At 42.8% G+C, this 16,657-nt stretch overlaps 2 protein-coding genes across 4 annotated transcripts in view; both read left to right on the plus strand.

Annotated features, from left to right (window-relative positions):
• Nucleotides 1-110: 110 nt before the first annotated feature.
• LOC105011231 (ribosomal RNA processing 8) lies at nucleotides 111-4,993 on the plus strand. The gene is made up of 8 exons (XM_010871102.3): nucleotides 111-277; nucleotides 1,797-1,899; nucleotides 2,076-2,367; nucleotides 2,459-3,389; nucleotides 4,019-4,148; nucleotides 4,255-4,361; nucleotides 4,453-4,549; nucleotides 4,676-4,993. Exons 2-8 carry the CDS (start codon nucleotides 1,798-1,800, stop codon nucleotides 4,790-4,792), a joined length of 1,776 nt encoding a protein of 591 aa, XP_010869404.2. The 5' UTR covers nucleotides 111-277; nucleotide 1,797; the 3' UTR covers nucleotides 4,793-4,993.
• pnkp (polynucleotide kinase 3'-phosphatase) overlaps nucleotides 4,777-16,657 on the plus strand; it is a 16,217-nt gene continuing 4,336 nt past the window's right edge. The window contains exons 1-15 of one of the 3 annotated variants that reach the window (XM_010871115.4): nucleotides 4,777-4,891; nucleotides 7,505-7,628; nucleotides 8,195-8,241; nucleotides 8,357-8,641; nucleotides 10,491-10,748; nucleotides 11,676-11,755; nucleotides 11,944-12,001; nucleotides 12,348-12,455; nucleotides 12,584-12,655; nucleotides 14,891-14,939; nucleotides 15,034-15,104; nucleotides 15,828-15,920; nucleotides 16,133-16,229; nucleotides 16,333-16,394; nucleotides 16,481-16,590. In XM_010871115.4, the coding sequence (XP_010869417.2) occupies nucleotides 4,820-4,891; nucleotides 7,505-7,628; nucleotides 8,195-8,241; nucleotides 8,357-8,641; nucleotides 10,491-10,748; nucleotides 11,676-11,755; nucleotides 11,944-12,001; nucleotides 12,348-12,455; nucleotides 12,584-12,655; nucleotides 14,891-14,939; nucleotides 15,034-15,104; nucleotides 15,828-15,920; nucleotides 16,133-16,229; nucleotides 16,333-16,394; nucleotides 16,481-16,590 (1,586 nt within the window). In that variant the 5' untranslated portion in view covers nucleotides 4,777-4,819. Of the gene's footprint in view, nucleotides 4,892-6,845; nucleotides 7,377-7,504; nucleotides 7,629-8,194; nucleotides 8,242-8,356; nucleotides 8,642-10,490; nucleotides 10,749-11,675; nucleotides 11,756-11,943; nucleotides 12,002-12,347; nucleotides 12,456-12,583; nucleotides 12,656-14,890; nucleotides 14,940-15,033; nucleotides 15,105-15,827; nucleotides 15,921-16,132; nucleotides 16,230-16,332; nucleotides 16,395-16,480; nucleotides 16,591-16,657 lie in introns of those variants that run through there. The other 2 variants (XM_010871123.4, XM_010871133.4) reach the window with 2 other exon arrangements.

The raw sequence follows: 16,657 nt of genomic DNA on the forward strand, positions 1-16,657 counted from the left end.
ACACATTTTGTACATTTGCCTTTTTTGTTATAAAGTTTCAACTTAAAACTGAACGTATCTCTGGATTTACCCCAGTACAGAGTCGTGTCGACGGTGAAATGTCACTCTTTGTGGAAACACGTCATTCACATGCGCCTGTTTTGGTGTGGCTCCAATTGCCTGGTCTCTTGTCCATGCGTGAGGCGAACGTGGGTCGAAAAGACGTCCGCTTATGGTCTTGTTTACGTATTTGAATCAGTTCAGTCCAGTAAAATATTGTGATAGACAGTTCTGACAGGTGAGTCAAGTTGTTGTCTCTATTGTACAGCATGTAGGAGTTTTGATCTTCGACTATAACAAGTGTCGTAGCTAGCACAGGCGGCTCGTACTTCGAGCCATCACCGTGCTCTACCCTTTTGGAAACAAAGATCTCGTTACGAAATTAAAACTACTAGCATTGAGTTTAAAATAATGGCCTGTTTGCCATTCCATATAGACAATTTGTAATATGTCTTTGACTTGTTTCGTCTAGCTGAAAACTACAGTACTGTATCTCTTACAGTCTATCTTTTCCACTGCGAACACGTTTTTTCATCCTAACTAATTTTACTGGGGTATAAAAGTGATTGCACTGGCAGATCTTGAAGATGTTCTAGACTCAGTCTAGAAGAGCACTCTTACCTTGAGACTAAACTGGGACTATTCAGTACACACACATGGTACCGGATCAAGACATGCATTTTAACCACCCAAATAGCAACGATACCGAACTTTAGTCAGGTCAACACCATTGTTAAGATAAAGATGAGCTTTGCTGAGATGGTTTTGACAATTCATTCAGAAATTCGTCCAAACTAACAGTTTATTCCGCTGTCCTGGTGGCTGATCAAAGGGTCACACAGGTTAAGAAGCCAGGTGTTGAGATCCAGGGCTAGCGTTGTTACACCTGGTCTATGGTTGTGAGGGCAGCTGGACATACTGGTAAATTCTCTAAAGCAATGTTGGAGGTGGCTTATGGTACAGAAATTAAGATTCAGTCCTCTGGAAACAGCTCTATTGGACATTGCATGAAAATGGAGACATCTGTGGCATTGTGTTGAGTAATAAAACTACATTCTAGCGATACTTTTATTGTCCCCAGCAGAAGGTTCAATGATCATGTTGTCTAACATTTTTATGTAATTACCTATGCTAATGGCCAAGAACATTCATATTTACAGCAACCATTTTGTTTACTGGCCTAACACTTGATCACCAGGCTACCCTGCTGCCCTCACGCCTGTCAGTGGATGGATTAACTTGTCAAAGAAGAAATGCTCACCAATGGATGTAAACAAATTTGCGCACAGAATTGGAGAGAAGTCAGCTTTTTGTGAATTTCTGGGATCTTTTATTTCAGCTCATGAAACATGAGACCAACACTTTACATGTTGCATCAATAATTCTATTCTGTATTATTAAGCATCCATTTTGTAGCCTGACCTAATAACTCACATTTAACTACTTGTCAGCCAATGCTAATGCGAGTAAGATATCACATGATTTGGACAGCATATACAAATGAGTCAGTTTCACCCTTGGATAGCCACTCTGTAGTCATCTGTTACCAGAGTTTGACAGGGGGAGTTTGTGTTTAAATTGCCTGGTCTGTTATAAATAGTTTTATGAGCAAATTAACAATTACTGCCCATATCAATAACTATTTTCTCAGTTGACCTAAACAAATGTTTGGAAGTCAAATTAAGGTAAATCTCAGTTTTATACCAAACTGCACCAGACACTCAGATTATCTTGCTATCCTGTTATCTGCTTGTAAGCATGTTCGCTGAAGAGGAGGAGTGGAATGATGACCCAGAAGCCAAAGCGCTGACCAAGAAGGTCATCAGCAGGACCAATGTGTCTGACAGTGCCAGTGTCACAGTAAGATCTCACCTAAACATACATGTCATTAAAATATATACCTGGTAACCTAACAACAGTGTTCCATTAGGTGGTTGCTATCTGGGTTGTCTGTTCATTCAACACTCTGAAAGCTACCACATATTCAAAGAGGCCTGGGTTTTTGTTGACACTGCTCTTTCTGCTTGTCCAACCAGCCAAAGGGTGTTGGGAAGAAGAAGAGTTTGTTACGGACACTTCAGACACTGGGGCCTGTACCAAAATGGAGCAAGAGCGATAGTTTGCCTCAGGGAGCAGGCAATGACAGCGAAACAGAGACTTTACCTACACCACACACCAAAAGGAAGAAAAAAAGAAGCAAAAGAGGTCGTAAGAAAGTGTCTTCTCAAGGAGAAGAGGCAGGACAGAAGGACAGTGTAGGTGTCAAGGAAGAGGCTCCGGGGCCTATAGCTAAGAACCAAATGCAGTCCAAGGAACCAGTAAAAGCAGGTCAGTTGTTTACATGAGTGCTACTGTTAACTGAAGAAATCGATTTGTTCAAGATTAAAGTATATTTTTTGTTTCTTTCCGTATTTCCCAGGGTTCAAGAAAGTAAAGAATTTGACGTCCATTCCAGGCAGCAGTAAACCTGATTCAAAATCTATCAAGGATCAAGAAAAAGATTCGGTCGACTCTAAAATTGAGACATTAAACAGAAAGCAATGGAGAAACAAGATGAAGAACAAGAAGAAATGTAAAAACAAGTTCAAAGTTCAAAATGGGGAGAATTCCCCAAAAAACGCAAAAGCGGAGACCATTGAAAGTGCACCAAGAATAGCTTTGGATGTGAACTCTGGAAACGTGGTCACCCAGCCGCAACAACCCCCAAGCAAAAACAACAAACAGCAGCAGAGTGTTGTTAAAGCACAGAAAAGGAAAATAGTACCAAATGGTAAAGAGATGACATTCATTAAGACTGCGTCCAACCCAGACACAGAAACAGTCCAAAACAATAAAAACAATTTTGAGAAAAACACAAAGCAGGGCAATCAAGTAAAAGCAGTTCCACTCAGTAACTCTAAATCCCCACATATAGAGTTAAAGAAGGATGAGAACAAACATCAAAAGGCGGTTAGGGAGGTACAGCAACTTGGTCCACCTGGCAGTAAGAGGAGGAAACAAGAGGAGAGCAAAGTGCAGGACCGCAGGAAAGAGAAGCTCAGAAGAATACTCGGTAGCCAGAGCTCTGAAAGGATGGAGCAACCTATAGAGCAGGAGAAGGAAACGCACACTATAGAGCAGGTTCCCACAGACCGCTCCACTGCTCTGAGGTCCCGCATGGAGCATCGTTTGGAGTCTGCTCGGTTCCGTTATATTAACGAGGTTCTGTACACCACTTCCAGTGGGGAGGCCAAACGCATGTTCAGACAGGACCCCCAGGCCTTTGGCGTCTATCACAAAGGCTTCACGGCACAGGTCAAACGCTGGCCAGTTAATCCTGTTGACGCCATCATCTCCTACATATGCCAAAAGTGAGTTGTTTTAATGCCTCTCTCTTACTTTAAAAGTGAATTGTATTTTATGTTAAATGGTTCCTAACTCTGCAGGTAGACTATGGGCCAAGAGAAACTGTAATCCATGGTTCTGTTTTTATGAACTTACCATTATGAACTTCAGCTAACTTTACTACTAAAAATAAGTGGAGGTAATCAGATTGAGTTTGTTTAATCACCAAATCACATTAGGTTCTGTAGTATCAAACCAAATACATGGTTTATTTTGGGTTATTTTGAAATGTTTTTTTATCATCATGGACACACCCACCAGCATCATTCGTGGCCATGTTTATCCAAACAGACCAAGGATTGGGGTTGAGAACTGTAACCACAAAAATTAATTGACAGAGCTATGGATGAAAGGACTAGCAATCCTTTGTATGAAAATGTGTAGTTGAAAGCATGTTGACATTGTAGAGTTTGTTTTAAATTTACATGAACCGCCATGGACTCTACAGGCCCAACAGCCCACTATCGCTGTTGGTATTTCCTGACCAGGATTCAGATGCCTGGTCACAATAACACCACAGTACTGCAATGAAGTGACTAAGGCCACAGCATCACGATGGGTGGGTTTCTTATAAGACGGTTTGTGTCATTTACAGGCCTGCCTCCCTGGTGGTAGCAGATTTCGGATGTGGGGACTGCAAAATAGCTCTCAGTGTGAAGAACAAAGTGCATAGTTTTGACTTGGCACCAATCAGTGACCGTGTCACAGTCTGCGACATGGCTAATGTGAGTGTACCGGATCCTGAATCTGATTTTTCATCTGTGTTCGTGAGCACCCTGGGGTTCGCATGCAATATTGATGTATGATGACTCTGGTCCCACCCCTCTGCAGGTACCCCTCAAGAATGGCACTGTGGACATAGCCGTCTTCTGTCTTTCTCTTATGGGGACCAACCTGGTTGATTTCCTACTTGAGGCCAACCGTGTGCTGGTAATGGGGTAAGAGGTTATGCAGAAGCACTGAAGTATGTGTTCCCCTTTATTTCCCCTGTGGATAGGTTAATAAATACGTTGGGTCCTTCTTTTGCAGTGGGGTCCTTAAAATTGCGGAGGTGGCAAGTAGATTTGAAAATGTGCGGAACTTCATGAGTGCGTTGTCCAGCCTGGGATTCAAGTTGCTGACAAAGGCAAGTCTGTGATCGGAGTGGACAGTGATAGCCATGTGATGATACATGTTTTTGTCTTTGGAATAAAGAAATTCAGATTGCTAATATTTGTTAATATCCCCCACCTTATATTTTGCCCCTCTTTAGGACACCGACAACAGTTACTTCTACTCCTTTGAATTTGAGAAGATTGCAGAAGCGCCAGAGAGGGTAAAGAAGGCAGGAGGACTAGAGCTGAGGCCTTGTGTGTACAAGAAACGATGAGGGCAACAGTGACACGGAAAGATTCAAATGTGCATCCCAAGTAACACCCTTCTGCATCATGTCTGTTCCAAAGACATAAAGAAGGCCTTGACATACTTGGTATATTTCTATTAAATGTTTTGCATTTGTAACTGTCATGAAAAGTGCATTGATATATTATCATGCACAATGCTTCTCGATATCTTTATAAAACCAAGTCTGTTGTTAAACAAAAGACAATGCAGTGTGCTGTCTATTGTCAAAGGTTACTCGCAAGCCTCTTGTCATTGTACATTGAACCGGATCTAGATTAGCCGTAATAGGACCACGGTGATTGTTGTTTTCAGAGAGTTCCCAGTGCGGTTTGTCCAGGTACACAGGGCAGTGGTAGAGGAGCGGGGAGGAGCTGTTTCCGGGGGAACTGTCTGAGGCTCGGACAGTGCCCTTGTTTCTCACCATAGCTCTGACACATAGGAGGGGAAGCAGGTGGGGCTTCGGGGAGAGTGTCTCCTGTAGGGCTCCAAGCCGCACATCCCACACTGCCCCTCTTAGCTCTAGGCCCCACACGTGAACACCACTCAGTGGAACAGAGACTGGGGTTGTTGCAGCACTCAGCACCTAGCAAGACAAGGGAAAACAAATCAATACTGCCTTTGCAATGAAATGTAATTTTTAAGATTTCCACAGACAGAGTGGCCGTGGTGCTTTCGGAAGGAACTCAAGAGTTGACCATATTTGGAAAGACGTTGCTGATGTCCCTCCATTTGGCCTGGGCAGCCTGTCTGGTTAACACTCCCAGCCTGTCTGGTTAACACTCCCAGCCTGTCTGGTTAACACTCCCAGCCTGTCTGGTTAACACTCCCAGCCTGTCTGGTTAACACTCCCAGCCTGTCTGGTTAACACTCCCAGCCTGTCTGGTTAACACTCCCAGCCTGTCTGGTTAACACTCCCAGCCTGTCTGGTTAACACTCCCAGCCTGTCTGGTTAACACTCCCAGCCTGTCTGGTTAACACTCCCTGGCGTCAGAGAAGGCTGAGAGGTGGTACACATTGGACAGACCACTGGGAGGAGGTTATGTCTGCAGACCGCAAGTCGGGGGCATAACTTAATATGGGGGTACCCTAATATTAATTTACGCCCATTGAAGGTTTCCATTGGTTTGGTGTTTTTGATTAAGTGCATGCGTTTATGTAGGAAGTATTACAGGGTCAATGACGAAGATTTTGGTAAGTTATGCCCCCGACTTGCAATCTGCAGATATACCCTCCTCCCTCATTAGCTTAAGGACAAGGAACTACAGAAATAAATACATGCAGAAATAAAAGAACACAGAAATAAAAAAAATACAGAAATAAAATATTTTGCCAGATTCAGGGATTTTGAATTGAAACTCAGGGGGCTCTCAACAAGCTGAGTTTTTAAGATATTAGCTTTTTAATTTTTTCTATAGGCCTAGCTTTTTGTTATACAGGGTAAAACACAATAGCATTCAATTCATACAGGTTTACCAGCCAGTAGTGCACATTGGCCACATCTCTGAAATTGACCTGTTACTCACTGTTAATGAATTAAGATCTACTCCCTAAAGCAGGGCTGCCTGTATGAATTTAATTATATTGTGTTAAAAATAACTTTATTCTATCATTTCAGCTGCAAATCCAGTGGAAAGCACACCTGGCAAAAAGGATGAAATGTAATAATATCAAGTGGTGTGTATTAATAGTTAATGATCACATGTCATCTGACAAAGGATTTCACACCATTATGACATACTTCCCTTGTAAGAAAATCACCACCTACTGTTCTCTCTAACTGTCTTGAATGTTTTAAGGTTTAAGAATGTATGCTAGCCAACATGTCAGATCAAATATGATATGACCAAATACCTGATGCTGTGAAATCACTTCCTATTCACACAACCCCCCCCCCCCCCCCCCCATATGCATACAATCAATCGCACCAATCACGCTCGGGATTCCTATGGGGAAATGTTATTTTCTTTATATAGGCCCGGCCTATGCATATTCAAAATAGGCCTGGTATTTTTTTAGATTGTGAAATACCTGTGATCGCATAAAATGTCTCTTTGATCTTTAGAACGCTTGAATGGCCAGGAAACACAACAAATGCATCCAGCAGTTTAGTGAGAGCAAGTACAGTACTATGTTGTGAACTGCACGGCATACAGTATTTTTGCTCAGATGTGCAGCATCTCTGATGGAATACATAAAGTGTTCACTGGCAAAATATTGTAAGGCCAAGGCACACTGTTCAACAGTGAGGGCATTATTCCATTAGACGAATTTTTCTACACGGAAGTGTTTTTGTGACGGACCATTAAAAGTTATCGTTGCCAAGTGCCTCCTTTACATTGTCACGTTTTGCTTCTTCGGTGTTCGAATGACTAAACCGGACGTAATCAGAGTATGCCCATAGGCAATGCAAAACATGCACGACTCGCCACGGAATAGATTAAACCTTACTCATGCAAAGCTAGCCCGTTAGCTACCTAAATTACAAAGCTAAGAGACAGTTAGCCTTGCAAAATTAGCTAATAAACTAGTTTGTGTTTAGGCTAAAATTATTTCCCTTGACACTTCGTAAAGTACGTTTAACCTTACGTTTAGAAATACTGTTGAGCGATTTACTTTACCTGGTTAATTTAAGGTTTCAAGGCAATGTGTTATGTACAGTAATTATTTGTGGTTCCTACCTTTTATTTTATGCATGCAGATGCAGCAGTGTTTACTGGTCAGTGAATCCGGGGCTTGTGTCCCACTAGCCGATGGCCGAGCCGTGATCCTAGGTCGTGGTCCAGAGACTGGAGTAGTTGACAAGAAGTGTTCCCGACACCAAGGTAAGTAGTCTGATCAGCTGTAGTACAGAAGTATACTGTTTATTGTAACATTTGAGCTTGCTTCCAGATGTTCCCGTTCTTCACGTTCCTGCACGTAATTAAAGATGAAGCTCGCTGATTTTTACATTTGGCCTTTTACAGCCCTCTACAATGCATTATGATAATTAGTCCAAGCAATGTTTTTGTAGTTAACAAACACTTTTTTTTATGTCAGAGTTCATCAGATAAAAAAGAAAAGTGTTTGAGACATTGTCTACAATAACACGGGTTGGTTGGAGAGTGATGAGTGTTTTATAACATTTCGTACTGTAGACACAATAGTGTCTGGGATTTGGCAAGTTATGAAGGGTGGAATAGAGAACTCTACACCCCCCTCCCAGATTTCACAGTGTGACCGTGGAAACTAACTCCAGTCGTCAAAGAACGTCATCATGTTATGATCGAGTGCAGCGTGAACTAATTGAGCGCGGTTTGGAGCTCTGCCAAAAAACATGGATTTCCACACCCAAAGAATAGCCAGAATATACATGTGACATCACAACTAACACTTCTCATATTGCCTCTAGTGAAACTGGTGGCCTGTTATGCGGACAAGGATGTACTTGTAACACAGGTAAGGAATTATTACATTGTACCTGTTATTGAGCCTCATTCTGTCTTTTAGATTTGCACAGACACTACTTTATTACCTTTCTACTGTTTTAATTAGCAATGATTTTCCTGTCCAGCTTGGTCCAAACCCATGTTCCTTGGGCAGTGAGAGTCTTGGAAGAGGTCAGTCTGGCAGGCTGATGCATGACAGCACCCTGTTCCTGGTCAACCAGAGCCATCCCTTCAGAGTACAGTTCTCTGCTTCGAATGGAACGTCATCATCTTCTGCTCCGAAGGGGAAAGATGTACAACAGTTAAAAGCATTGGGCAAGACAGAGGGAGAAAAAGACAGAGGTGGGAAGGTCCAGAGCCCAGGTCCCAAACGCAGCATCCAAGACTTTTTTGCATCTTCTCCCAAGAAGGTATGAGAAAATGTTTTAATCTTCCATACAATGTATTGTATTTTACCATTTGACTGTGGTAATTGTGAGTTAGAGCAGATCCCTAGTTCACAACCTCTCACTTATGGATGAGATGACCTTGTTCCAACAGACTCCAGTTGAAAGGTTGGTTTAGTGAAGTGCATAGCTCTTAAAAACATCTCACGTAAAAGAAAAGAAAGCAGTCCGCTTTCACAAATGACGTTGAAAAATTGTAACACATTGGGGAATAAGATATTCTCTTAAACACAGAATATATTCAGTTTGCATTCATAACTGGGGTTCATAAACAGGTTATTAAAGGTGGGTTATCATCCCTAAACTGAACAACTTGGGATGGGTGAAAATGAGGCCAGATGCAGAAATACTGTTTTCAAGTTTCAAGGAGTGTTTCAATTGCTTAGTCCTTTCTTTTCAGGGAAGGTATATCCAAACAGTCAATACTGGTACAGGTTTGCAGAAAAATAAATCTTCACATCCTAGACAGTGACAAAGGCAGTTAACAGTAAGATATTTATTCCCTTTACACCGTACTCTGTAAATCAGGAGAGAGAATCTGCACGCTCTCTAAGCCTAGTGAAACCAGCCAATGCTAATATCGACCGAGCATGACTTGCTCTTCATCTGAATGAGGAGGGTTCGCATATCCTTCTAGAGTCCGCTCGTTCTCTCCTCATAGCTGCCCGTTGGAGCAAGAGGCAGGTGTTTCCTGTCCTTAGACAGAGAGAGACAGAAAGCAATCGGTGAACTTTGCCATTGTCAGTTTGGAGCACGCTGATCACCCCCCCCCCCCCCCCCCCCCACACACACACACACACACACACACACCCAGGGAGGCCACTGAACTGTGTGTTAAGGTCCTGAATGTGGAAATGTGCATATTGTGTCGTGATAACATAATAGCTGAGGCCTTAATAGTCCGGTGACGAGTGGGGTGGGTTGTGTCTGATAACACACAGGAAAGCGCTTTTCACAGCCTTGTCCTGTCCCTGGAGGTATGTGCACACACCCAAGCAAAGGGAAGAGAACTGTGTCTTTCCCTCCCATGTGCACATGCAGAACAGGGAGAGACTAAAGGATTATTTGAACCAATTAAGACTGCATGGTCTAGCTGTGATTGCGAATGGGAATCACCTCCTTGATAGTTGGCACTCCCGCAAGGACGCTGTTAGCAAACAGACGAAGCAACTGCGTTTGCTAGTTCATCTTTCTCCATTGGAACGGCAGTTTTGTGTGTTTATATAATTCACAACGTAGGACAAATGAACAAGTGCAGTCAACAAACGTGTTAGTAAAGTACGTCATTATTGTGGTGACTATCAGACCAGACGTTATCAGAATTTAAGTCAGGGTCCCTGGTCTTCTGCCACTGGTCTGCTCTCAGTCTGTCTCTTCACCTACTTGTCTTCTGATTTATCCTCTTGCTCAGTATAATAAACCTTTTCTTTACTTAATCATATATTGTGTTTTAATTTCTTTAAACAGACCGGCCTATGTAAACCCCATGGGTTCACTACTTTAGAAATGAGACATTTTGACTAAATACTCATTATTTATATAATAATAAAATATAGTAATTTAGTAGTAAGTGAAGTCAGGATCTTGGAACAATTCTAGTGATGATTCATTTATTTGTGTTAAAACAAATTGAAACAAATGGATTCAGAAATGTATTCATGCCAATAACACCAGAATGTGGTTTGTATCTAATTAAATGTTTCTTTACCTTTGGAAATACGCAGGAATTCTGTGTACATATGTCATGTTTTGTCATGGTGAATATACTGAGAAGTTCCACCTGACCATATTTGCCTTTTTGATTTTCATTCAGGCATCCAAGAGGCCACAAAGTGACCAGGAGGACCCGCAGGAGAAGCGTCGGAGGACCGATGAGGACGAGGCCGAGAGGCTAGCTGAGGAGAAGCTCCGACAGCTCCAGGCGATGGCAGAGGAGGCTTCGGGAGCCGGTACAGGCAGCGACAGACATCCTCAGCGACACACATCCTCCACAGCCTGTCCTCAAAGCCACTGGCAGCAGATTGGAAACATGATGATCTACACAGCTGCTGGGGTCACTGGAAGCAGTAAGGTGAGAGCCATAGGTAACTTTGTACAAATGAATGTGGGCTTTCAATGTCAGTCTTTAGAGTTGTGTTTGATATAAAAGTAGCCTGCACAATTTGTTTTCTATTTAAAGAGGACAGTCAAGCCCTGTTCCTGTAAAGGAACCCTATCTTGAATTTGAACCATTTCCCCAAATCAGTAACGTTTTTATTTTTGAATACAGCCTATCATCTGATCTAACCATATCACTAAGAATTTATGGGCCAGTTTCACAAACACAGATTAAGCCTAATCTAGGACTAAAAAATCGAATTCAATAGAAGACAAATAGAAATCAAAACTGACCCAAAATGCAGAGATCTGTTTTATTTGAGTACCATCCAAGCTAGTAATTACAAAAGTGTTTCTGAGAGTTTCGACCTAGAAAAAAACATTTGTTTTCTTAACGTTTAAAACAAGTTTAAGATGTAAAAATGACCTCTGTAGTATCTTAAAATCAGACTCCAACTGCATTAATGCTTGGTCAGCTGTTGAAGCAGTAGAGTACATCACTGTCATCTGCATATAAAAGGAAATGACAATATCTGATCACCAATGTTGTTTATATGAGTGCTCAGACTTGACCCTGTTCTGTCTTTAAGATAGTTATAAAACCCAGTCCTATAGAAGACCGCTTACTCAAAAGGATAGCATGGTCTACAGGGTTATAAAAAATATGAAAACCTCTCCTAAGGAAAGGCACATGACAGCCCGCTTGGAGTTTGCAAAAAAGACACCTGAAGGACTCAGCGGCTGTGTTCAGACTGGTTGAGGGGGATCGACTACAAGCACAGAAGGTTACAATAAGGCAACGCAAAAACATCACCCCTGGTGGGCTTTGGACCGAAGAGGACAAACCTTTGCTTTTAGTAAATTCATATCTAAAGAAGGCACGTTTTTCTTCCTGGTTCAGATTGCTGGATTTGACATTGATGGCTGCATCATCACCACCAAGTCCGGCAAAGTGTTTGCCACCAGCCCAGATGACTGGAGGTTGGTCTGTCTTTCTCTCTGTCTCATTGTCTGTATCAGTCTAGCTTGTTGGGTCTTTCTTGTTTGTCATCCCTCTTCATCTCATAACTTATGACATTTCTTGTCCTTTTTATTTCCTCAGCTTTTTCCAGTATTCCCTATGTGTATTTATTCTTTAAAATATATATATTTTTAAATCTCTATTACAGGATTCTTTTTCCTGAGATCCAACCCAGACTGGCCAGCCTATTGCAGAAAGGCTACAAGGTAAAATCACATACATTAAACAGCTTTAAGGTCCCTACTTTACCATAAATGTATTTTACCCGTGCATCCTTTTAATGGTACTACGTGGACTGATTTATAGCCACTGAAACTAAGCAGCGTTGGTCCTATTCAGTTCCTGGATTGAAGATCAGATGCAGTTGAGAGTGGTTTTGGCGGAACCAGTTGGTGGAAATGGAAGGGGGACATTGCCCTGCATAGGGTGCCGTCTTACGGATGGGACATTAAGCAATTGTCCTGGCTCTTTGTGATCACTAAAAACCACTGTGTGTTCTCAGAGTCAACCTACACGGTGAAAGGTAAAATTTCATTTGTCTCCTCTGCAAAGGTGGTGTTCTTCACCAATCAGATGGGAATCTCTCGGGGCAAACTGAGGCCTGAGGATTTTAAGTGTAAAGTGGAGGACATTCTGAGGACCTTACAGCTTCCTGTCCAGGTGAGTGGGGAGTCACGAATGGGGTTACGGCATCGTCTTCTGCACCTCCCGGAAGGCTGCAACACTTCCCACTGGTCTGTGTGTTTACCTGCTAGTTAATTGACTTTCTATCTGTCTTTCCCTCTCAGGTGTTTGTGGCATCTGGTCCTGGTATCTACAGGAAGCCTGTAAAGGGAATGTGGGAGCACCTGACTGAGAAGGTCAGACTTAGAGAATAAAGACAGTGGGTCCGCCCATTTGGCTTTTGAGAATTGCCTAAAAGAATAGAAAAAGCTCATCTGCTTTCCACTCTGTATCTTTAAATCCACAGTTTACAAAAAGTGAACATTACAGGTTTGACCTAAAATAGTGGACAGACTAAAGCGATCACATGGATTCATCTTCAGAAAATAATTACTATCCCGTGGCAATTTGGAGACATTTTAGGATGAACTTGTTTGACAAAATTCTGGTACTGAAACAGGGTGGACAGGCTTTAACCTTTATTCATCTAAAACATTTGAGTATATACAGTGGATATAAAAAGTCTTCACACCCGTGTCAAAATGCCAGGTTCTTGGGATGTGAAAGAATGAGACAAAGATAAATCATGTCAGAACTTTTTCCACCTTTCATGTGACCCGTAACGTGAACAATTCAATTGAATAACAAACAATTAAAATAAAAATAAAAATCCCAAAATAACATGGTTGCATAAGTGTGCACACCCTTAAACTAATACTTTGTTGATGCACCTTTTGATTTTATTACAGCACTCAGTCTTTTTGGGTAGGAGTCTATTAGCATGGCACATCTTGACATGACAATATTTGCCCACTCTTCTTTGCAAAAGCGCTCCAAATCTATCAGATTGCGAGGACATCTCCTGTGCACAGCCCTCTTCAGATCTCCCCACAGATGTTCAATTGGATACAGGTCTGGGCTCTGGCTGGGCCATTCCAAAACATTAATCTTCTTCTGGTGAAGCCATGCTTTTGTGGATTTGGATGTGTGCTTCGGGTCGTTGTCGTGCTGAAAGGTGAACTTCATCTTCAGCTTTCTAACGGACGCCTGAAGGTTTTGTGCCAACATTGCCTGGTATTTGGAACTGTTCATAATTCCCTCCACCCTAACTGAGGCCCCGGTTCCAGCTGAAGAAAAACAGCCCCAAAGCATGATGCTGCCACCACCATGCTTCACTTTGGGTATGGTGTTCTGTGGGTGATGTGCAGTGTTGTTTTTGCGCCAAACATACCTTTTGGAATTATGGCCAAAAAGTTCAACCTTGGTTTCATCAGACCACCATAACACATTTTCCCACATGCTTTTGGGGGACTTGATGTTTGTTTTTGCAAACTTCAGCTGGGCTTGGATGTTTTTCTTTGTAAGATAAGGCTTCCGTTTTGCCACCCTACCCCAATGTTGCTGGAACCCTCCCTGACCAGTTTTCTTCTCAGTAAATTGATTGGTAAGGGTGGTAAGGTTTTTTGGTAAGGTTTCTGTTGTGCCATGTTTTCTCCACTTGATGATCACTGTCTTCACTGTGTTCCATGTTATATCTAATGCTTTGGAAATTATTTTGTACCCTTCTCCTGACTGATATCTTTCAACAATGAGATCCCTCTGATGCTTTAGAAGCAGCTCTGCGGACCATGGCTTTTTCTCTGAGATGCCACTAAGAAAATGTTAGGAAAATCCTACAAGAACAGCTGAACCTTATTTGTAATTAATCAGAGTCACTTTAAATGGTGGTTGGTGTGTAATGACTTCTATTCAACATGAGTTTGAATGTGATTGTTTAATTATGAACACAGCCACAGGGAATGTCATACAGTTGAAAACTCTTATTTGGGTCATGAAAGTGTGTTCCACTGACTCAGCCTAACCCCCCTTTGAAGGGGAGTGTGGCCGCTCTGAGATGCCAGTTTTTCCTCTAATCTAAATCTGTCACTTTGTTTTCTTATGCTGCACTCCCTCGTTATTCTGCAGTGTTCCCACCATGCCACTGAGTGTATCCAGAATGCTGCAGTTATCTACTGTGATGAAGTACAGTAAATGTAAAAGCACGTACTATCAAAAATTATTGGACTTCGGTTCAGGCAAATAATTTTGTCCCAATCTTCAAACTGTTCCCGTTCACTTCATATTATGACTGTGTGGGCCTACCATCTTTTTTCTGCAAGAAACCTTGACATGGTATCCCTGCTACTTGTAAAGACCAGCTCCCACTGCTGTGAGGGCTTAAGTGGGGATGTATTTAATATAATTGTCTTTAATTCAGTTGGTTCGCCTTTTAAGTCAGTAAAGGTTCATAAAATTATTGTTACCATAACAACAGGATGCAAGGAGTGCGGTTGTCTTAGAATGACTCAGGGTGTTGAAGGCTAATGTTGGTTTTGTCGTAGACTAAATCCAGCCTCTCAATTTTGATGTGCTGTGTATCTTTTGTGTTGCAGGCTAATGGCGGTGTTGTTGTGGACAAGAGCCAGTCTCTCTATGTGGGAGGTAAACCAACAGCAGCGTAGCAACCATATCCTCAAACTATTTTTTGTACTGATCCTCCAGAGGGCTTGAGACTCTGTCCTCTGTTCTGCCACAGATGCAGCGGGGCGACCCGTCAACTGGGCCCCTGGCAAGAAGAAGAAGGACTTCTCCTGCAGTGACCGACTGGTGAGAAGACCGGAGCAGATTCGACAAGTTTTAAATTGGCCTGGTCTAACTGGCTCAAAAATAGATAGTTATTTTTGGTTGCTTGTTAAAATGTATCATGCTTATAGTATAACTCATACTTAGCTAGACCTGTCTGTCTGCCTGTGTCTGTCTGTCTCGGTCCGTCTGTCCCTCAGTTTTACCAAAACTAGCTGGTTGTTATTAAAATTCGGAATAATTTCTCAACCCTTGGGTCCAAGCACTCTGCCTAAAGGTCGATATTGCTGTGGTGCAGATAAACTGACTAGTGTGTGTTGAGTATCAAATGACTACAGGGGGAAGCCAAACTGACAGATCAGCTTCATCTGTCTCAGGTGTTCAGCTTGACTGGTCAGCTTCATCTGTCTCTGGTGTTCAGGTAGACTGATCAGCTTCATCTGTCTTTGGTGTTCAGGTTGACTGGTCAGCTTCATCTGTCTTTGGTGTTCAGGTTGACTGGTCAGCTTCATCTGTCTCTGGTGTTCTGGTTGACTGGTCAGCTTCATCTGTCTCTGGTGTTCTGGTTGACTGGTCAGCTTCATCTGTCTCTTGTGTTCAGGTTGACTGGTCAGCTTCATCTGTCTCTGGTGTTCTGGTTGACTGGTCAGCTTCATCTGTCTCTGGTGTTTAGGTTGACTGGTCAGCTTCATCTCTCTCTCTGGTGTTCAGGTTGACTGATCAGCTTCATCTGTCTCTTGTGTTCAGTTTGCTCTAAACATTGGGCTGCCGTTCCACACTCCAGAGGAGTTCTTCCTGGGCTGGAAGAGTGCCCCCTTCAGTCTACCGCCATTTGACCCTGTGAGTGATGGTGTATTTCGGTCTTTTCTCCACATAACTGGGCATTGTACCCAGAGTATTTCTGGGGGTTTTACTGTATGTACTAAACACTCTTATTGACTGTTCCTTGTCTTCTTGTTTATCATATATTTCATTGGTATTGTTGGTGTCTGTTTCTGTCTGTCTATGTCTGTCTCTCTCCTGTATCTCTCTGCCTAATCCCCCGTCTTCAGAGGAAATGGGACTCCAACGCCCGTCTATTTGACCCACCCAGCGCTTCGCTCACTTCCGTCAAACAGGAAGTCATTGTTGCCGTGGGTTACCCTGCCTGTAAGTGGACGTGGAGGTGCATTTCTCCCCTGACTGCCCCCTCACCAAAACCCCTCCTCCCACTCTCTTCACTGACAACTGTCTCCTTCCTCTCCTCCCCCAGCCGGGAAGTCAACCTTTTTCCACACTCACATAGTCCCCAAAGGTTATGTGTATGTCAACAGGGTGAGTGGCTCAGGGCACTGTTGGATCTCTAATTATTACACCCACACACAGGGCTCTTAGCCTGACCTTTGCCCTGTGCCTGCCAGGACACCCTGGGGTCGTGGCAGAGCTGTGTGTCGGCCTGTGAGCGTGCTCTGAAAGAGGGCCGCAGTGTAGCCGTGGATAATACCAACCCAGACCCTGAGTCCCGCAAACGGTACCTGTCTCACTGTCGCTGTGTACCTGTCTCACTGTCGCTGTGTACCTGTCTCACTGTCGCTGTG

The sequence above is a fragment of the Esox lucius genome, chromosome 1 (assembly GCF_011004845.1).
Source record: "Esox lucius isolate fEsoLuc1 chromosome 1, fEsoLuc1.pri, whole genome shotgun sequence".
Classification (NCBI taxonomy): Eukaryota; Metazoa; Chordata; class Actinopteri; order Esociformes; family Esocidae; genus Esox; species Esox lucius.

Bases quoted from the DNA above. Each gene is read 5' to 3' on its own strand.
- LOC105011231 (XM_010871102.3), top strand. From the start codon at position 1,798: ATGTTCGCTGAAGAGGAGGAGTGGAATGATGACCCAGAAGCCAAAGCG. The intron at 2,368-2,458 runs GTCAGTTGTTTA...CGTATTTCCCAG, and splicing joins CAAGGAACCAGTAAAAGCAG to GGTTCAAGAAAGTAAAGAAT. The intron at 4,149-4,254 runs GTGAGTGTACCG...ACCCCTCTGCAG, and splicing joins CAGTCTGCGACATGGCTAAT to GTACCCCTCAAGAATGGCAC.